Raw genomic sequence first — 21,823 nt, forward strand, 5'->3', positions numbered from 1 at the left:
TTCAGTACTGCCTAGCCTGGCTGTTAAGATCCTTTCCCCAAGCTTTGCCTTCTGTGCCCTTGCCTGTAGAGGTGAGGCAGGTGGCAAGTAGAGGCAGGGCATTTTTGTGGTGACACCTCACCTGCGGAATGAACTTTCCCCCTGAAGCACACCCGGTGCCTATCATATCCTTTTTTAAAGGTAACAGGTCAAAACATTTCTTGCTACCCAGGTGTAATAATTTTGATTTTTAATCCTACCCTTGGACCTTTATTACAGCTCCATTTTACGTTACTGTAAACTTTTACCTCAGGAGGGCTGTGATCGCAAGCAACACTCCTTTTTTCCTCACACACAGAGCTTTGGGTGTTCTCTACTTGACCCAGGCTTTTTACCTTGAGAACACCTTCTCTTTGGGAGGAACACTACCACTAACACTAGCTGTTGCATTTTGCCCCCTTTATGTGACCTGTATATTGCTGCCTCCCTGACTTCCTCAGAGTTCCTAAAAGGTTTTTGCTGCCACCAAAGGCTTTCACTTTAGACCTCTGCTGTTTGTCCTGTATTATACAAAGCTTTGTTACAGATGGTAGTATGACAGAATTTATTTATAAGTATGTAAGTGTGATGATTGCAGAGTAAGTGTGTCAGTTTCAGAATAACTTATTAAGCTTGGTGGTTTCAAAAACAGTGTGGCGGAACGGGCGCTGGCTCTCAGTCCGGGCAACTGAGCCGCCGTCAATGGCCTGCTAGCCCCGCTATCTGCCTCCCACCGTCCCTGGTGGGCGTGGCTCACTCCGTCGCTGCCACCACTCACTGAATTGTACACCGCCTGACTGAGGGGCAGTGAGACCCCTCTGGCTGAATTTCCCTACTGGGAAGTGAATTCCCCAATCTTTGGGTGGGCCCTGGAGAATTGGCAACCCACCAAGGTCTGGTCTGATCAGGTTCTCCTGGGCTCCCTCTCTTCCTGAAGCGTGCCAAGTGGGGGAGCTTACGTAGTCAGAGCACCACAAGGTCCTTTATATTCCAAAAAAGTATAATTTAATAACTATATACAGAGCACTATATACAAAGCAGGTAAAGGCACCACACGTAGGGGTAGACCCCCCTGTTCAGAACTCATTGGGCAGAAAATCAAACTGAGGAGAACCGCCGTCTGCTTTCCCTACCACACTGTTCCCTACTCTACCTTAAGTGTGGGGGGGGGGGTCTGAGGGAAGGTTCACCTTTTATTTCCTCTCTGCTGCCTCCCAGGCCCGCCACAGTTAGGGCCCAGGCACCCGGGTCTCACCCAGCAGCAGGAGCCTCCCCTTCTTCGACCAAGAAGGCGACTCTTTTCCCTCAGGATCGGCTGGGTATCTCTATTCCGGCTCCACCCCTTATTTTTCCCGCCCTTTCTTGGCCCGGGGCAGCTGGGAGTTGTAGTCCAGGAAGAAGAGCGTCCCACATCAAGACTCCTGCAGGCCCCTCCCTGGCCTCACAGCCCATCAACCCTCAGGGGGAACATTTCCTCCCCTTTCTTTAAAGACAGATTAACAGCAACTGGCACTCATTTCACCCCTGGTAACCATTTCGTTACAAACAGTTACATCTTCTTGAAGGTGTATTCACAGACACAGACACAAAGACTAGTTTTCCACACAGATATTCAACCAAGGGTCCCCCTGAGCACAGTGGAGCCCACCACCATCTTTCCTGGTGTCTGCCAATTATTCTTAGAAAGTTGGTGGTGCCAGGTTGGTGGATCCAACAAGTCTTTTGATCGGCCACTGGAGATTTGATTGATTGTGCAATTTTTAAAAATGTTGCTTTGGTAGCAGCTGCTACCACAGCACAGGGATCTTTACTGAAGGTCATTTGTGGCAGCCATTTTGTGGCTGGCTCTGTCTCCTGCAGCAGCCGCCAATTTGTAGCCACGTCCACCATGCGGTGTCAGAGTTTCAAAGGTGCCCACAGGCACAAAAAGGCCGGGGACCCCTGGAATAAGCACTCCTATCATTGGGGTGGGGACCCCCACGTTTACACAGAAGTAAAATGCACAAAAACCTATTTATATGCCAAACATTACACCAGCCTTTTAATTAAGGTGATGATCTTTCAAAATTGTTTTTACATTCTTTTCCTAGCCGGGGAACTGTTATATGAGATTTTTTCAGCTGCTAAATGTTTTATGCTCTGGCTCAGTTTTTAATGCTGGGTTTTTAATAGCTTGTGAATTTTTAACAGCTTTATGCTGTTTTATGTTTTGATTACGTTTTACTTTAGAAGCCCTCTTGAACTGGTGTGTGGAGAGATGACAGAGAAATTTTCTAAATAAATGAGCACAGTGGAGTGGGCCATAGATACTCTGGTGTAAGTACATACTTTGTGTTTCATTCAGAAGAAAGCAGCAGGTGCAGGCAAAACATGGACTAAGCCTTTGAGTGAGGCCGCCATGTTAAATTTGGGCAATGACATGATCAGGTGACCAGCAGTGCACGGAGGCTGCACCTGGGCTGCCCAAAATTGATAACTGCAAGTAAGGGCCAGGGAGAACTGAGATGTCAGACGCTGCACACGTGGCATAACCTGGCCACACTGAGCACGTGTGGAAGAAGATGAGACCTCACAGGCCTGATAATGAGGTTCAGAGATATTATGAGCCAGGCCTGGTTCAATGCATGCAATGTGTTGCTCTTTGTGCATTTTGGAGGCAGTCTGACTTGAGATGGTTTTCTTCCCTGAAACGTGGTGTCGCCCAAAGACTGTCTGTGAATTTCAGTGAGAGGTTAGTGGTTAAAGGTGTCAGTTTTAATTACCCCTCTCCTTTGTATTACAGGCTCCAGCTTCCTCCGTGTCACAAGCCCACCAGCCAATAAAGTGGTCAACACTCGCTATAGGATAGTGAAGAGGACCGTGGCTGCTCCCTCAGGAGGCGTTGCAGCGTCATTTGGTAGCCCTGCTCTTGGCTGGAAAACCAGGCGGCTCTCAGCATCCAGGTAAGTTTTTCCAGGGCAACGGAAATAACTGTTCCGGCGGCAGTGGTGGTGGTGTTTGGGTTGATTTCCTTTCACCAAGGCAAGGACTGGCTATCAGTTGCCACACTTACTGCCGTGCTCTGAGCCATAAAAAAGCCTCGGCGGCTGACGGCAACTCTTTTGTCTTTGGCAATGAAGAAGGGATGCTCAGAAAGACCCCAGAGCAGTTCTTTGGCTCTTGTTGACCATCTTCACCTGCTGTTGAGGCGCAAGCAGGTGTGATATGGGAGTTTCATGCTCAAATCTCCTTGCATCCTTTTCTTACTTCAAAGCAGCCAGTGTGGGGGGGGGGGGGGCTGCTAGTCTGTGGATATGGCACTCTGGGGGGATTTTTTCGTGGGCTATTAGACCTACAGGTGTGCGGGCGGGGGGGGGGGGAATAGAGATACCCTTAAAAAGATGCTTCCAATCTGATCCTGCATGCCCTTTCTCAGAAGTAAATCCCCCTGAGTTTCATGAGGCTAACTCCATGTAGGATTGCCGCCTTTATCCAGTAACATTCATTTCTGTTCCTGGCCTGGCAACTGGTAGACCACGTGAGTGGGGAGAAGCTGGGCGACATATTAAGCCTTTTTGGACCGCAGCGGCCGAGCAGGCAGGAAGAGCTGAGGGTGGGTTTTCTAACTGATTAGATGAAGAGCTGGATGGATAAACACTGCGGTTTCAGAAACAGCGTGTGATACTATCAGTGCAAGCTCTGGGAAACGCCCTTCTTCTTCTTCCAAAGCAAATTTGTCAAATAATTTAATAGAACACTTTAAAGCGGTACTCATTTTTCTCTGCTGTCCCCATTAAACTTTCCCAGTTCCAGTCTAAATGCTGCATATTTTTCTGATGCTTTGCCAGGTTTTTCACACCTTTCTAAGTTACATAAAGCTCTCCTCAGCTGACCACTTGCAAATTGCAAGTAGTTTAAAGGTCTAGAATTATATTATGAAGTTCGATAAATTTGGCTGACAGCTTGCTTGAAAGGGGGGAGGAGTTGAATTTTAAAATCAAATAAAATAAAGTTCCTCAATTACTTGGTGAAATAAAATAAAATGCTGATATTCCATTTTAAAGCTGATTATTCAGTATTTGTTTCAGTTTGAAAACAGTTTAAAAATTAAGAACCAGATGCTTTATTTGGAAACTTCTGTCACCAGCAATTTCGTAGCAATTGACAGTGTCAAAACAATTGCTATTTCAGGAGTTTAAGATTGGAGTATGATGTTTACTATCTTCCTAAAACAATTATTTTTCTCTCCCCCCCCCTTAAAAAAAAGTAACTACTTTATCAAAATAAAGTCAGCATCGCTTTCTGTAGGGTATGGACTCTACTTATGAAGTCACAGGAGGGAAGACATGGTGTACATTAAGATAATGTATACCTGCTATAAAATAGGTTTGGCTGTTAGTTCCTGGAGGATGTCATGTGCACATTGCTTGCAGCTCTGAATACTCTCTGAAAGCAGAACGTCTGACTTACTGCAAAGAGAGCGCTAATTGAGTTTTAGAACACGGCTGGGATGTGAGCACGATTTTTCACTGAGTGTGCTTCAGCACTGAGGTGTCAAACAAAAAGGGACCACCTTCACCACTCGGGAGGTGCCAAGGAGCCGTCTCTTGGACCTTTCCCTAAAAGGCTCCACCCGGCTTGAACACCCCCTTTTGTCTCCCTCCCCTGTACCATTCTCTTTCCATGATCAGCGCTGCCATTTTCCCTTGCAAGCCCCAAGCATGAATTTCTGTGCAAGTCCCTACCATGTATGTCCCTTTCCCATATGCTACTGCTTGCTCTCTGTAACACACCCATATATACCAGAACAGCCAGTCCTGCTACCCGAAACACCTTGCCACATGAGCTTTCTTTTCTTCCGGTCCCAGGTGCAGGCCCGCCCCAGTCTGCAAATACTTGCCATTGCCTCTTCCTAAGGCAGTCTGCCCTCTTGCTCTAAAGAAGAGCCTGGCATTTATATTGTGCATGGGCAGCAGGGGGACAAGCCACTCTGAGAACCCTGGAACGATTTTGGGCTCCCGTCAGGCACCCTTGCTTTAGCAAGTATCCATGAATATGTGCCATTCTCAGATGCGCACAAACCGCTGCAAACTAGCAGCAGGCTTGGCTCTGGCACTTACAAGAAGACCCTCAAATGACAGTGGGTGCCTGTTGAATCTGTGTTGGGGGGTTAATCAGAGTTGGAATTAAAGGCAACCATTTTGCTCTTGCTTTCCTCCATGGGAATGAAAGAGATCAAAAGGCACTTGAGGGAAGTGATTAAAACTATTGGCCACCAGTCATTTTCCTCTGGCCTGAACTACTTCACAGGATTGTTGTGAAACAAACAAAAAAGATGGGATCACCTCCATCTGTGTGCTCTCCCCCGCCTCCTCAAGGAAGGGTGGGATGTACATGTGAGAAATGAATGTTTCCACAAGGGCTCCCTCTGGCATTGAATTAGTGCCACCGAGAACCAAAATGGACAATAGCAGCCTCACCCTGCCTATTCATCTATGCAGAAAGCTGTCCAAGGGACTGGTATTCTAACGTAAAGTGCCAGAGAATAAGAGATTTATTTATTTAGAAAATGTATTTGCTGCCTCTTCTGAGATCTTCCCAAGGCAGATCTTGAGGGGCCAGCTGTTATGTTTGGGGAGATATATTATTTTGGGCTTGAATTTGTGTTGTACTGGGTTATCCACCTTAGGTTTCAGTGAGAAAGGCGGACTAATAAATAAATAAAATAATATTGGTTGTTCTGTATTTCAGTTGATAATTAAATACTGGGCTGGATCCTACCACTCCACTGAGCAAAATTTATTCATTCATTTATTAAAATATTTATACACCACCCTTCATGTTGGCTCAAGTATGAAGTCTTTCTCCAGTTTAAGGGGCCTTCTTCCAACTTAAATCCAGAGGAGTTAACCGTGTTAGTCTGTATTTGCAAAATAGTAAAGAGTCCAGTAGCATCTTTAAGACTAACCAACTTTATTGTAGCATAAGCTTTCAAGAACCACAGCTCTCTTCGTCTGATGCATGGACTGCATCGGAGGAATGCATCTGATGAAGAGAGCTGTGGTTCTCAAAAGCTTATATAACATCAACAACAACATTTGATTTATATACCGCCCTTCAGGACAACTTAACACCCACTCAGAGTGGTTTACAAATATGTTATTATTACCCCCACAACAATCACCCTGTGAGGTTGGTGGGGCTGAGAGAGTTCCTAGAAGCTGTGACTGACCCAACTGGCTTCAAGTGGAGGAGTGGGGAATTGAACCCAGTTCTCCAGATTAGAGTCCCGCACTCTTAACCACTACACCAAACTAGCTCTGCTACAATAAAGTTGGTTAGTCTTAAAGGTGCTACTAGGCTCTTTACTAGCTTCCATCTTAAGTGACTCTTCCATTGGAGGAAGAGCTACTTAAGTTAGAGAAAGGCTACTTCGAAGATGATTGGATCCAGCTTGCTATATCATTGTTTAGGCTGGAAAATCAATCTAGTTTAGCTATCTAAAAATGCTGGGATCCCACTAAGCTTCATTCAAGAGTACACAAGGGGTCTGACAGATGTGTCAGAAGCGCTGGCTTCCCCCACCGATAGCTCAGCATGTCCAGGGCTCTTCTCCACCTGTCCATTCCCTTTGCGTCCCTCGAGATTTTGTATGCCCCTGCCCACACCTCTGTTGGCCTCTGCCAGGACTATTGATTGACTCGTAGTTCTTTATTTAAGTCCATTAAAGGGAGCCTCTCTTGATGCACCACAGCTTGTTTACATAACCTGCCTAGCTTACCTCATCCACCACAAAGGCTGCCCATTTATCTGAGTGCCAGAGAGGGGACTTTTTGTGGATGTGTGTAAGAGACCACAAAGGTTCTTTGAGAAGCCTAGACAAAAAGTATGACCGGAGTGTCTCTTGGCACTGAATGTTTCTTGAAATGAAGCCTGTAGAGAGAGGGCCAGAATAGCTTTCCGCCCGATGGCCTCGGGGCTTGCCTCGTCTTCATCAGAAAAAGCTGCAGCCATGCTGATATAAAAATTACCTCATGTGAGAAGAGGCCCATATTTGAAGCTGCGTGAAACCCTGAATAACTGGTGAGAATCTCCGTAGCGTGCCTCATGGGTTTGGAGTTGGTTGCTTAGCCATTAGATAGGTCAAAACGTTCCTTTGGTTAAGGTCTGAAACCAGGCTGTGTGCAGACCACCTTCCGAATCCTTTAACTGTTCTGCAACTTAATGCAGGAATTCTGTCTGTCTGCCTGCCTGCCTGCCTCCCTGTGTCCAAGCAGCTACCCTCGCCCCTTGCTCTGCGGTTGCCACTGTCATGTGAACTCTCAATGGATCGTGTGCATGTCAGTTTGGAGCGCCTGCTTCAGCTGCTGCTGCTTTGCTGGTCTCCCAGCTCTTTTCTCCCTTCTGTGTTCTCTGCCTGAGAAACAGCCCGAGATTCATCCCTCTAAGGACTATTCTCAGCACTAGAATTCCAGGCTCTTTGACTGCACATTAATTCTGCTGGTGCTGAAAACACACACCCTGAGCATGTTGATGTTGAGCCGGGTGCCCCTCTGGCTATGGCTGAGGATGCTTTGGCTATACTTCTTGCTGTTCTGTGTAGGGACATTCAGCATGATAGTCTGTGTTCTGTCTGGATTAGTATCAGAGCACCGTGAGGAGTGCAGGCTACCTGTGTAGAGAAGTCCTGTGTATGACGCTGTTTGCAGCCGTCTTCTGTAATGACCCCCACTGACACAGCTTTGAGGGCTGGCCAAGGATGTGTGAGTGATGAGTTCTTCCTAAGGTTTATGTGATACCTTAAGGGACTTCAGGTGGAAGGTGGCGGGGATGGCCGTCTTAGTGGTGAGATTCTGCAAAAGAAGGCGCTGTTGCTGCGTGGAAATCTCTTCTTGCCACCCACCCTTTTAGAGCAGAGGTTGGGCCGGGCCATTATATCGCTTGGGGAGGGTGCCTTTCCCCATAAAAGAGTTATTTGCAGGCTGGGCTGGGGGGAGTGGCAGAGGACCCACAGCCGCCTGTGTTCCTGCCTCCCTGCCGGATGCTAATCCCTTGGTGATGAGTAGCTTTCTCCCCTTATTGCTAGATTGCATTAAACTTCGCCCTGCCACTGACTTTTCTGGAGGCGACAGATGGGAGTATATTTTAAATTAATTTTACTGCACTTTTGTAATATTTTTGTTTTAAATAGATTTATAAGCGACTCGGGGGCCATTTCTACAAATTTATGAAGATAATTTTCACTCTCTTGATAAGGTTAAATTTACACCTGCTATTTCCATATTAATTCACATTGCTAAGTGGATCTAATTTTCTTCCGTTCTTCTATCTAGCGTGTGCGGCCTTTCCTAATGCAATTTCCCCCCTCACTAAATCACTGTGATCGGGAGTCATGATCGAGTTAAATTAACTTAAATTAATTTACTTAATAAGAGCTCCAATGAGGTTAAGATTTATTGATTGTGCTTCGTTCTCACTCCTCCCCCTTTATCTCTTCTGGGAGGTCTCTCTGTCTCTCTCTTTCTCTCTCCCCATTTCTTCCCTTTTACTTCCCATTGTGTGGGGTCGCCTGGGAGTGGAGCTCCTAAGGTTTGTTGGTGGCGTAAGAAATGTGCGGCTCTCTCTAGGAGGCCAGCACAACCCTCCTGTTCGAGGTCAGTTGTGACTAAATCTTGGGAGGGGGGGGCAGTATAGGCTGAATCATCTGTTCTTTCACTTGGAAGCCCTCCCTCTTTTCATCAGTGTTTGATACCTCTTTGGGGATTTCTTTGGGAGTATCATGGGGAGAGGCTGTGGCTTAGTGGAAGAGCCTCTGCTTGGCATGTAGAAGGTCCCAGGTTCGATCCCCGGCATCTTCAGTTAAAAATATCAGGTAGGTGGTGATGCGAAAGGAACTCAGCCTGAGACCCTGGAGAGCTGCTGCCGATCTGAGTAGACAATACTGACCTTGAGGGACCAAGGGTCTGATTCAATAAAAGGCGGCTTCATATATGTTCAGTTAGGATAAGCTGTGCATGAGGCCAGCTGCACGTGGATGGTGAAACAGAACTCAGTAATAGTTGTGAAAGCAGTCATTCTAAAAGCCCATTAAAAAAGAAAGTGTTGGCATCCCTGCTGTGTGTAGCAATAGCTTAAGAGCAGCAACATTGCTCTGTTGGTACATCTGCTGCTAAGAGCCCCTTTTTTCCCTATTGGCCGGCTTCTCCCCTCACCCCAGGTCGGCATGACAATCATAGAGCCCTGTATAGATCTAACCCAGTCATTACTGGGCAGTCTGGATTCTGGTCCTCCCCATCCTTACAGCTTTGTGCACCGCTCTCCGGATCAGACCAAAGTCCCATCGGCTTGAGCATCTTGTAACCAGCAGTGGCCCAGCAGTTGCTCCAGGGAAGCCCACAGGCAGGGGACAGAGGCAGCACCCCTCCTTCGTGCTCCTTGTATCTGGCAATCAGAGGCAGCTCCACACAGCTCTGAATAGAAGCTTGGGAAGCCTCTGATATGGTATGGCTTAGGCTGCGTCCACACATCGTTCGAGCACTATCACAGTCCTTTGCCACTGCATTTCCCTGTGTGGACAAGCCAGTTGTATTGCAAATGATTGCCACAGCATGATGTTGAATCAATATAGATGAAGCCTTAGAAGTGGCCACTGGATGGTGGCCTTTGGGTAGCGTATGACCATTGGCTTCCTACCCCACTCTCCATCTCCCCCCTTCCCCTCAGCACCACTGTGTTCTAAAAATGAATTAATGTTGTGTTTGTGCAATACTTCACATGGTATGAAGTCTGTACTGTTGAGTCCTGCTTGCCCCGAAAGCAACTCTGTTGTTTTTTTCAGAGCCACATATGTAAGGCATGTGGGCTATCTTTTCCCATCACGTTTGTACTTTTCTAGAAATGGTTGGTGAGAAAGTTCAGGCTGCTTCTTCTCCTGTACCCCACCCCTGAAATTCCTTTCGCAAGAGGAGGGGAGTGCAGATTCCTCTGTCTCCACCACTGGAGTTCTGCTCACCTGGATCTCAGCAGATTAGAGTTTCCTGTTGCACATTTCTTTGCCATTTGATCTTTCGCTGGCTCTTTGGCAGTCATAGTTCAGGCTTCTTCAAAGGGACAGAAAGTGAGTGGTATGTGTGGCGAGAGTCTTGCTTCCTGGGAGGCAGGTGGGGGTCAGTTTAGTTCATGCTGTAATGGAGACACTCGGCCAAAATGGTAGAGTCAAGACACTGACAATTTAAGGTACCAAATTTATTTGGTACTGCAAGATCTTCTCCTCCTTCCAGTCCATTTTTAATTTGTGCTTTTATCAAGGCAGCTGAAGCAATAATGTGTACATTTAGGTTGAGGCTTATATTTACTTCTTCATTAAAGTTAAATATTTTGTTACTGCAAAACCCATTATGAAATTGCTGAAAGTATTAAAACAGTTTTCATTATTATTCTAATAACTTAGATTTTTTTTCTGTTCAAGCAATACTTGACGAAGTCAAAGAAGGTGGCTGATATCTGGGGCTGGGTAGTGCAGCATTAGTGCGTACGTTTTGCATTCATGAAGATTCAGACTGTCTCTCTAACATTTTGGTAGCAGAGCATGGGAACACCTTCTCTTGAGCCCCTGAGCCATTGGTCTTGTGTAGTGAGAAAAAACTCCATAGATCCTGCTGGATCTATCCCTCTTGCCCTTGATCGGCTATAGAGGCAGCACCTTCTTTTTGCATATGCCTTATGCCTGCCGCAAATGATTTGAGCTCCATATTGTCCATATGCACAGACCACATCTGCGCACACAATTGAGACATTCATACTTACCATAAGCAGCAGCTTTGACCGCCCCATTGTAGGCAAGTCTGGAGAAAGGCTGGCTAACCCCACAATTTTGCTTAGTGCCTATGGTCATGGAAGGACCATAGGCTCTTTTAATGACTTTTAAAGATTATTATTGATTTTATGGTTTTGATTGATTCACTGTGTTTTATGAAGGTTGTTAGCTGCCCTGAGCCCATTTGTGGGGAGGGCGGGGTACCAACCAGCCAACCAGCCAACCAGCCAACCAGCCAACCAGCCAACCAACCAACCAACCAACCAACCAACCAACCAACCAACCAACCAACCAACCAACCAACCAACCAACCAACAAACAAACAAACAAAGGAGAAGAGCCGGGGCTTAGGAAACACACAGAGTGGCTTAATTAGCTGGAATTGGCTCTCAGGCTGCCTGGTGAGTAGCTGTGATCCCAGTGGAGGGTAGCAAGTCTCTTTCTGTTTTAGCATGGTGGCATACATTAGTATTCAGCTGCAAAGGGAACGTGCCAAATTAAGAGGCAATCAAGTAATCCGTGGATGCAGTGGGATGAGATGGATACAGAAAATTTGTGCTGAGGGCTAGGTGAAGTATCTAGATAATGCCTAGTTGCATCGCAGTCCAGGGGGATGGGTGGGATCTTCAGTCCTTGGAACATTTCGTTTTAGACGTGCCAGGGTGTCCACGGCTATATGGTGAGCGAGGGCCACAGTCCGTCGCTAGCCAAGGGAATGGATGCCTGCCTTGGTTGTTACACCAGCGCAGTAATAAAGGAGGTTGTTTGTTGGGGAAGGGCTGTGTGACTCACTGAGAGAAGTTCCCAGGCTCAATCTCTAGCATGCCCAACTAAAAGGATCAGTCAGGAGGTGAAAGACCCTCTGCTTGAGACCCTGGAGAGCTGCTGCCAGTCTGGGTAGACAACACTGGCTTTGGTGAATTAAGGGTCTGATTCAGTACAAAGCAGCTTCATGCGTGATTCTATTCACGGAGCAGTTTAAGTGCTTTGAATGATGCGAGTGGTCCCTGTGGACTCCTGGCCATTCTTTGGTGGTCTGTGTATGGTAAGATCAGACATTCCTCACGGAATTTATCTTGATTAAAGATCTTCAAGCTGATTAAATATCAGGGTTTTAACTGGTTAAATAAATGTCTTGTGACACCTCAATGAAGATGTTTTTGGAGGATGCTGAGTCAAGGTGACGGTTTCTGTCAAGTACGAGATATGCAGACTTTAAAAAAAAAACACCTTCATGGTGTAGAATGAGAGAAGCTGGTTCTGTGACCCTGGGCAGATCACAAGAGGGAGGGCAGGAAGGGTTACACCAGTGCTTAGTTCTCATGGCCCCTTCTTATATGCCCGGGATAATGCCAATCACCAGTTTGGGGCCAGGAAGCAATTTTCTCCAGGCTGGTTTGGCTGTGTTTTGCCATATTTTGGACATGGAGCAAGGGTCACTGTGTGTGTGTGGGGGGGGGGGGTAGGTAGTTGTGAATTTCCTGCATTGTGCAGGGGGTTGGACTAGATGACCCTGGAGGTACCTTCCAACCATATGACTTTGATTCTCTGATTCTAAGTCATCCTGATTATTTTTGTCAGAATGGTCTGACCCTCCTCAGTTTGGGAATGCTGTGGTTGGTTCCAAATGTACCTGCTACTTAATTTTGGAAAAGTCAGGAGAGTATTGTCGAAGGCTTTCACGGCCGGAGAACGATGGTTGTTGTGGGTTTTACGGGCTGTATTGCCGTGGTCTTGGCATTGTAGTTCCTGACGTTTCGCCAGCAGCTGTGGCTGGCATCTTCAGAGGTGTAGCACCAAAAGACAGAGATCTCTCAGTGTCACAGTGTGGAAAAGATGTAGGTCATTTGTATCTACTCAGGAGGGGTGGGTTTGGGCTGAGTCATCCTGTAAGAGTTTCCCAGGGTGTGGAATGCTAATGGCGGGAGGCTTCACTGTATCCTGAGGAGGTTCTTTTGCATATGGATTGGTACTTGATGTGCTAATCTTCTCTGCAGGGCTATTGTCGGGGATAGAATGTTTTGTTAGCCTGGTGTTTTTCAGAACTGGAAACCATGCTATAACTTCTACATGGAACATTTTGAAAAAACAGCTCTAGAATCAGCACCCCAAAAACCTAGTGTGTGGTTCCGGTTTGTGGATGATACATTTATAATTTGGAGCCATGGAGAGGAAGAATTGATGGGGTTTTTGAATCATCTCAACAACATCCACCTGAACATACAATGGAGAAAGAAATCGAGGGAAAACTCCTATTCCTGGATACCTTGGTCATCCGCAAAGCAAACTTTCAGTTAGGTCACAAGGTCTACAGGAAACCAACTCACACTGATCGGTACTTACACAAAAACTCCAATCACCACCCCCGACAGAAAAGAGGCATAATGAAAACATTAGTGGATCGTGCAAGACGGATATGTGAGCCGCACTTTCTCAATGAGGAAATTAATCATCTAACCATGCACTTCAGGCAAATGGCTACTCCAGAAATGAAATCCGAAGAGCAATCAAACCCAGGATGAATCAAACAACCAAGGAAAAACAGTCTCCTACAGGAAAAGTGTTTTTGCCATATATCAAAGGAATTACTGATCAGATGGGAAAGCTTATGAAAAAGCATAACCTTCAAGCAGTATTCAGACCCACCCGAAAAATACAACAGATGCTACGATCAGCAAAAGACAGTAGAGACCCCCTCACCTCTCCAGGAGTATACCGTATACCCTGCAGCTGTGGACAAGTTTACATCGGGACCACAAAGCGTAGCATTCAGACAAGAATAAAAGAATATGAAAGACACTGCAGACTTGGACAACCTGAAAAATCAGCAGTGGCTGAACATAGCCTAACGCAAACAGGGCACAGTATCTTATTCCAGGACACCAAAATACTGGACAACACTTCCAACTACTTTGTCAGACTGCACAGGGAAGCCATTGAAATTCACAAGCATAAGCAAAACTTCAACAGGAAAGAAGAAACCTTAAGAATGAACAGAGCATGGTTTCCAGTTCTGAAAAACACCAGGCTAACAAAACATTCTATCCCCGACAATAGCCCTGCAGAGAAGATTAGCACATCGAGCCCCAATCCATATGCAAAAGAACCTCCTCAGGATACAGTGAAGCCTCCCGCCATTAGCATTCCACACCCTGGGAAACTCTCACAGGATGACTCAGCTCAACCCCACCCCTCCTGAGCAGATACAAATGACCTACATCTTTTCCACACTGTGACACTGAGAGATCTCTGTCTTTTGGTGCTACACCTCTGAAGATGCCAGCCCCAGCTGCTGGCGAAACGTCAGGAACTACAATGCCAAGACCACGGCAATACAGCCCGGAAAACCCACAACAACCAGTCAGGAGAGTGTATGTAGCTCATGCAGTGACAGACACGCTTCTCTACAAGGCGTGGAAGTGGTGTTCAGGAAGCTTTTGTTAGCCCCAGGCGTCTTTAGTTCAGGGAAGGGTTGTTTTGGAGCATAATGCTTGCAACTTTCCCTAAGAACACTGTGTGGCCTCTGAAATCTAAGCTTCAAGCCCAGCGGAGCTTCCGAGGCTTGCTACCACCTTCCAAGCCTGTTTTGAAAGCTGGGAGGGCTTTGGCAGCAGTTGCTGATCCAGGGCACAGAGGCGCTATTGCAGGGGAAAGAAGTGAGCCCCAAGCATGTAAGGCCTTCTGTGTGCCTCGAGGGACCCTCTCGGCCACAGGCAGCTGCGGGCCGGGCCTCTCCTTTCAGCAAGGTGCAGAGTTGAACGGATCGTCTGTTCTGTAAAGTGTTGTTTTGGTTGTGATGGATCAGTTAGCGGCAGCAAGGTGTTGCGGGGCATTTACCATCGTTTAGATGCGAGACAGTTCAGATTCAGGCACTGCAAACTCTAAGGGAAGCACTCAGCAGCGCTCAGCTGTCTCTGGTTTTGCAAAGAAGCTTGGAATGGAGAAGGGTAGAGTGTGTTCCCCCCCCCCCCCACTACTGAAAGCAGCCTGAGAAATTTTTACTTCAAGGGAAATCTTACACTCTGCACTGCTCTTGTGTGAGTTGTTCAGAGAAGCAACATGAAAAGTGTCTCTTGTGAGCACGGTAATGCACCGCGGTGAAAATAGCCCTTGTTTGGGCCTCTTTGCTGAACAAAAGTGCCCGGATTCTCTCACCACACTGATGCAAGGCAGTGAAGGACACTGGACAGTCACAGGGCTTTTCTTTTGCTCCCCTGGAATCTCGGGCAGGAGTTAACAGTGCTGTTCCATGCTACAGATACTTTGCTATAGGTGGGGTGGGGGGAGAGTTGCAACGTGTCTCGGAGGCTGAGTATGGTAAGGGGTTAGGCCTATTAAATCACACTGGGATTTACGAGCAAAAGAGTTGGATCTTGGGGTGCCAGCTAGCCAGGAAGTGCTGAGAGTGCGTGATTCCAGCGCGCAATGCATCACTGAGACACGGCGATCTATATTTCACGGGGGCCGCACAGCCGATGCTCCTATTGGAAGAACAGGGGGGGGCACAGCAAAGTGCCTGCCTTTGGTGATGTCATTGGACATCGGTTAACATAGAGCTCCATTTCAGAATAGCCAACCCCCCCCCCCGGCCCCCTGCCAGCCTTTCTTGTACAGCTGCTAAAAGGCGTCTCGTGTCTGCCTCCTGCCTCTGGGCTCCACAGCCACAAAAACTTTGTGTGTGTGTGTTCTGATTAGGGTGTGTGCTCCTTGCCACGTTTCTGCACCTCTTCCTCACTCCTCTGCTTCTGGCGCTTTAATCTGGCAAAGCATTGAAATGTGACTAATGTCTTTAAAGTTCCTGTCAATTGCTTTTCTCTCCAAATTCATTCGATAAGAAAGTGAAAAGTAAACAGAAACCTTGAGCTTAAGCAGATAACTTGGAAAGCCTTTTCCATCATATTTCTAAAAAACGGCCGTGTCATGGATTCTGCAAAAATTATTCGTTTTCATGGTTAGGGGGCTTGTAGTTTAAAAAAAAATACACACATATATTTGTCTGTGTGGAAAATGTTGTTTTAATAATCTTGACGTGCTTTTATAAGGTTTAGGGATAAGAATATACTTTTTGAAGGGATGTAAGAACCATTCTCTAAAAATGACATCTCATTAAAGTGAAATTTATCTGCCGGGATTGGAAATGTTACAGACAAGAAGAAAACAGTAGCTGTAGTGTATACTTTTCTATAGGAAGTACTTTTTAATCTTTTTAATGAGGATGGTGTGAGACACACAACCCTATATTGTTTCTGAGAAGTCCTGACACCCGGCCTAACATAATCCATTTTTCTGTTAGCTAGTTGGGGAAAAAAGAACCCGCCAAAATGCATAGCGGCTTTTTTGGCAAAGCTGTAGATTAATCTCTCAAATGCTCAATGCATTCTCTTCCCTCCCACAGGAATGAAAGACACTTTATAACGTACAGTTGCCTTTTTCCAACTGGAGCTGACATCTGGGTACTTGCTTTGACTTACCCGAATGTGCTGCCAAGAAAAGCGCTTGTGTCTTGATACAGAAATGGGGTTGCGGGCTTCTGGCCTACGCATACCTCACCGAGCTGTTCTCCAGCACCTCACCTTTCCCCCTGGTTGATGTCTTGATATTACTATTGCTAGGGCTATCGGTTCTTCTGGAGAGGAGGGGGTGGGTTTGGACTACGTGGTCCATGCTGTTGAGAAGCTAGGATGCCACTCTGGGGAATGTCAGCAGGAGTGTGACTGTGGTGCCCTCAAGTCACAGCTGCCTGCCTTCTGGCGGGGTTTTCATGGCAAGAGACTTACCAGAGGTGGTTTGCAATGTTGCCTGCCTCTGCAACCTCGGTAATGCTATCCATTTCAATCCGGTGGCCGCTGATTGCATTGAGTCTCCCTATCCAACCATTCGGTTCACTTTTAGTCTCTGCTTAAAAAAAAAAAAGCTGTACAAGGTTACTGTCTTACTAACGAAATAATTGACAGGAAGGATTTTGAAACGGCATTACCCTGGTTATTAGCCAACAGGAGATTCTGTTATGAGGAGCTGGGGGGGAATGCAAGATTTTCCTCCCTACCCTTCACCCCACCTGCCCCTCTATTTTTCACTTTCCCTTAACAAACACAAGAGAAATATGCCCCAGATTTTTAGGGTATTGCATGCAGTTCTAGGTACCCAAACCACATCACATTTACAGTTGGTCCCGAATTCCTGTGACAAAACAGTTTTGGGGAATGTCCCCCCCCCCCCCCCAATTTCTTCCTGCTGCTTCTCTTTCATGCCCAGGACCCACCTTTGTTGCTATTATTATTTCGAGACAGGGCCCATGGTGGTGGCAGCCACATCATGCATAAGGCCCACGGTTGTGAAGGGTGCCTGGTGCACCTTTCCCTCGGCTTTATTGCAGCCCTTTTCAAAAAAGTTCCCATTTCAAACTGGAGGCAGCGGCAAGCACTCGGCTGAGACGGCTGAATCTGGCAGGCTCCGGGCTCTCCAGGGATAAATCCCGCCCAGGTTTCCTTGTCCTTCGGGGAGCAGCTACAGTAATTGAGCTCTACTTTGGAGGAACTAATGAAAACAAAATAAAACCGGGACTCAGAGGTTAACGACCAGCTTTAAATGCATATGAAAATACTTAAGAATAATGGGATTTTCTTTTTTTAATTTTGGTTAATGGAGTAGTAGATTTTTGAATTGATCCTATTAAAAATAAAACTGTCACTTTCAAACCTGGGGAAGCAATTATGGGTTATTTAGTTGACAGGGTGTTTGGTGTTAATCTTGGGCTGCTCCTTGGTGCATCTTTCTCTGGTGCAGATTACCACCGCGGGGAGCGTGCAGAACTGCTTGCTGGAGCGCACTCTTGCAGAAGCCGGTCCCGTGGGGTGGTCCTCCTCCTCCTCCTCCTCCTCCCAAGGACCAGAGAAGTGTTACCTCCTGGGAATTGTCTGCCTGCAGACCCGCGTGCAAAGGATGTGTGCATGATTGTGTCAGAGGAAGGCTCCTCGTGTCAGACACTAGCCAAGCAGAGTGTCAGGATACAACCCGATATAATTTCCCTAAGGTCAAAGTCTGTGTGCTGGCAGGCAGGCAGGCAGTCTCCATTACCCAGGGCTCAAGAGGGAGTGAATTCCTGAGCAGGGGAGAAATTGTGCCTGTTGCTCAGAATGCTTCAGGCAGGCCAGCAGTTGTGATCTCTTCTGGACAAGGCAATCGGGGTGGTGGTGGTGGATCTTTTCTTTCTCCAAACTGAATGACTCTTCCTCCAATGGAAGAGCCACTTAAGATGGAGGAAGACCCCTTAGACTGGAGGAAGAGTTCACACTTGAGCCACAAGCATAAATCAGTTATGCTTTGTTTTAGAAAGATAACATCTTTATGCTTGTTTTTTTCCCCAAATGTTCTGCTGCCATGTCCTATTGTCTCTCTTTCCTTGCATGTTCTAACGGTTGCTCATTACTGTACTTTGCTCAGTGACTGTCCCAGCTGTTGATTATATTGTATTTTCACTCCCACCATGTAATTCACCTTGGATCTCAGTGGGAAAGGCAGACTCTAAAATAACAACAACAGATACTTTAATTAATAAATGAGCAAGTAAGCCTTGCTCAGTGGAGTGGCAAGATAGGAGGGGTAGGATACACCCCAGCACCTCAGTAGCAGTTAGGATGGATCCCACCCCCCCCTTATTTGCGTGGTCTTACCAAGAAGGATGTTGTTGGGCCTGTGTGGCCAGAAGCCCAGCCAGCTACGCAGGCTAATGTGAGGTAGGACAGGCAGAGAGGTGGAGGGACCCTGCTGACTGCTCCTGAAACGAAACTTTTAAATATGGGGACTCAAGAGTAAATGGTTGAGATTTTCGCCTCCCGTGTAATGAACTGTGGGAGGTTTTGAAAATTAAGCACCCCCCCCCCCCGCTCCTCTTCTGGCCTCCTTTCCACCTGCCTTCCAGGTGGGCTTCACTCCCAGTGCCCAGGCCCTTCAATCCAGCTGCAAACAGAGGCCGGGTGAGGGGGTGTCAGCTGCACCCAGGAAGGCTGGCTTTCCTTTTGCCCGAGGGGACTGGATGCTTGCGTAAGGCAAGAGTGCGGAGCCTGAAGCCTTGAAAACCCGGCACAGAGGGCTTTGGGGTTTTGGGACGCTTTGGGTGGCGCGGCTGCGTTTCGGCGCTCCTACAGACCCTGTACGCCACACAAATCTGGTGTAAATGAGAGGCCCTTCCCAGCCATCCAGCTTTGCCTGTGGGGGAAGGAGAATTTCCTGTCTCTCTGCAAACTCCCCCTCCAGCCCTTGATAGGCCTTGGCCTTATTTCACCAGCTAGGCTGTGGGAGTCCCATGGCGAAAAGAAAGAGAATGAACGAGCACATCAGAAGAGGCTTCTAGTAAATGCTCTCTTTTCATTTTCTTCCTTGTTTCGTGGCCGGTGCTTGAAAGGAGGGCGCAGGGAGGGTGGAAGATAAGGTCCCTCTAGAAGATGTAAGCGAAACCGCTTGAATCAGAGATACTGAGTTTAAGTGGATTTTTCTCTCTCGCAAAAGCTCGAGAGGGCATTCTTGACCCTGCAGGATAGAGGCTCCCGTGGGTGCTTGAATCACCCCTCCAAGGGTGGCTCTGCTTGGCATGCAGAAGGTCCCAGGTTTAGTCTCTGGCATCTCCAGCTGAAAGGATCAGGTAGCAGATGATGGGAGAGATCTCTACCTGAGACTCTGAAGACAGGCAATACTGACCTAGACCAAGGTTCTGGCTCACAGCTTCCTGCGTGACTTCGGATAAGCCTCCCAGGATGCAGTACCAGACACACAGAGTCCCTTAATTATTTAATTATTTTATTTTTTATTTACTATTTATAGTGTGCCTTTCTCAGTACACTTGATTTCAAAGACATTTCAATAAACAATGTAATAGGGTGTATACATGCAAATTTGCAAAGATTTAAAACCAGCAGAAATCCAGTGCAGAACTGGAGAAATGCTGTAGCAGAGCATAAACAGTTTTAAGATTGGCATGCTAAACAAAATAAATCTACTCAGTAGGATCATACTTACAACAACAGACAGTACACAGTAGTAAAGTCTATGGTTCCTGTCTCTTTACTCGTGCATCTCTTTGAGACCACTTCTTTAGAGTACAGCCCTCCTAAGAATAGAAAGCCTCCTCGAATAATTCAGTTTTGCATCCTTTGCAGAAAGCCAGGAGAGTGGGAGCTTTCCTGACCTGCTTAGGTAAGCTGTTCCATAAGGTGGGGACGCCTCAGAAAATAACTGTATTGGGGTAGCTGTTGATTTTGCCCATGTGCAAGGTGGCACCTGCAGGAGACCCTGTTCCGATGAACAAAGCTGCTGAGAGAGAGTTCGTCCTGTAGATACGCTGGACCAAGGACTTGAGGGCCATGTCCCTGAGCAATCTGATGGAGGGGTGGAGGCTTTGCTCCTGACTCTTGAGCAGTCACTCCAGGAAGCAATCAGCTTCAAGCTGGGATGGCAGAGCTGGGTTGGGGATGAGCGTGGCAGCTCTCCTGTTCCAGGAAACGGCAGCCTGGCTTTGGAGGAAGGCACAAAATAGGCAGAGGAGGTGAATAACCGGGGTGGGGTGGGGGAGATGGTAAGATCTCTCCATGTCCCTCCATGTCTCTTAGCAAAGACTCAGAACTGTTGTGCAGAACTTCAGCAGACGGAAGAGCTGAGTATAAATGTGTGCCAGTCAGTTTAAACCACGGAAGTCTTATGTGGAATGTACCGTTTTAGCCGAGCTTCACAAAGACCATCTTCCTCTTTCCTTGTGTTATCCTTCGGGTCACCTGAAGCACTCCTGTGCTGCTCTTTCTGAACGCCACAGTGGAAGTGAGCCCTAAGTATCAGATGCCCAGTTCTGAGAGCAGCATCCGGGTCAGACCGCAGCGGTAGGAGAGGCTGCTTGTGCCTGGAGGAAAATTGGGCTGGGGTGGAGTTCAGACTCCAGCTGCCAAGCACAGAGCTTCAGTCTCTGGGCTTGGAGGACAGAGCAGGGGAGGAACTGGGGAGACGCTAAGAAGCTTATCTCAGCGAAGAGTCCCCCTGCTGTGAGAGAACTGCTCTGCACCAGGCAGGGGCGCTCCCGAGATCCCCTGGCACCTGTGGTCAGGATGATGCTGATCTGTGGTACTTGTCGTCTAGTTTAATTTGTCTGCTGTTCTGTGCTGGTGCAGGGAGTGGGAAATGGGGATCTGATCCCCAATTTAGTGGTCTGGTCATGGGGCAGAAAGCATGAGCTGGTGCTGCTGGAGCAATGTGTGTTCCTTATTCCGGCCCTTGTGCCTTAACGGTCAGGAGAGGCAGCATGCACCATTCTTGTGGTGTTTCATCCCCCCCCCCCCCCGCCACCTCTCTGAAGCTCCTTGCTTGCAGTTCCCAGAGTCAGTCGTTGGGCTTGGCCCAGGCAGCCAGTTGAAGCAGCTAACCTTTCTCTGAATTCTGGGAATTTCCCCATAAGCTCTGCGGCTCCCAGGAAGAAGCGTGTGGTGTGCTTGACTATCACAGTGGGACAATATGTATAAGTCTAGACACCTGGCTCGTCTCATTTGTTTGTGACACCGTCATGCCCTTCACAGAAAAATAAGGTGATTTCCGAAGGCTGGTGTTCCTTCATTTTATGCTCCCCTTCAGCTGCTGCTGTCTGCTGGGCCCATCCATATGCCGTTGTCTCATTTTTGCCGTGTTGACTCATGGCCCGTGTCCCAGATATATTGGGAAATATCACTTAATTTGAATAAATGTTTGTCCTGCTGCACATTTGCAGCTGTCGGTGAAGTCGTGGCTCAACTTTGTTTCCAGCTTTTTACATTTATAAGTGGTCATTTCCCAGAACGCCGTCCTTACGTTGGATCTTTGTTTTGGGGTCTGCATCCCTGCTATTGCTGTAAAGAGTGAGGGACCAGAGACTTCTCTAGAACTGCTATCAGTACGATCCTACTGGGTAGTTCTTATGTTGTTTAATATTTCAGTCATGGAATTTGCTTATGCTGTTTCGACATTGTTAACTCTTTAAACTTTTCATTCTTTTTC

The 21,823-nt window shown here is 47.2% G+C and overlaps 1 protein-coding gene across 1 annotated transcript in view; it reads left to right on the plus strand.

Moving 5' to 3' along the window:
- Positions 1–21,823, plus strand: part of ZC3H3 (zinc finger CCCH-type containing 3) — a 307,903-nt gene that overhangs the window by 114,407 nt on the left and 171,673 nt on the right. The window contains exon 4 of the mRNA XM_054984638.1: positions 2,801–2,960. Coding sequence (XP_054840613.1) covers positions 2,801–2,960 — 160 coding nt within the window. The remainder of the gene's footprint in view (positions 1–2,800; positions 2,961–21,823) is intronic.

This window comes from Eublepharis macularius, chromosome 7 (assembly GCF_028583425.1).
Source record: "Eublepharis macularius isolate TG4126 chromosome 7, MPM_Emac_v1.0, whole genome shotgun sequence".
NCBI classification, from domain to species: domain Eukaryota; kingdom Metazoa; phylum Chordata; class Lepidosauria; order Squamata; family Eublepharidae; genus Eublepharis; species Eublepharis macularius.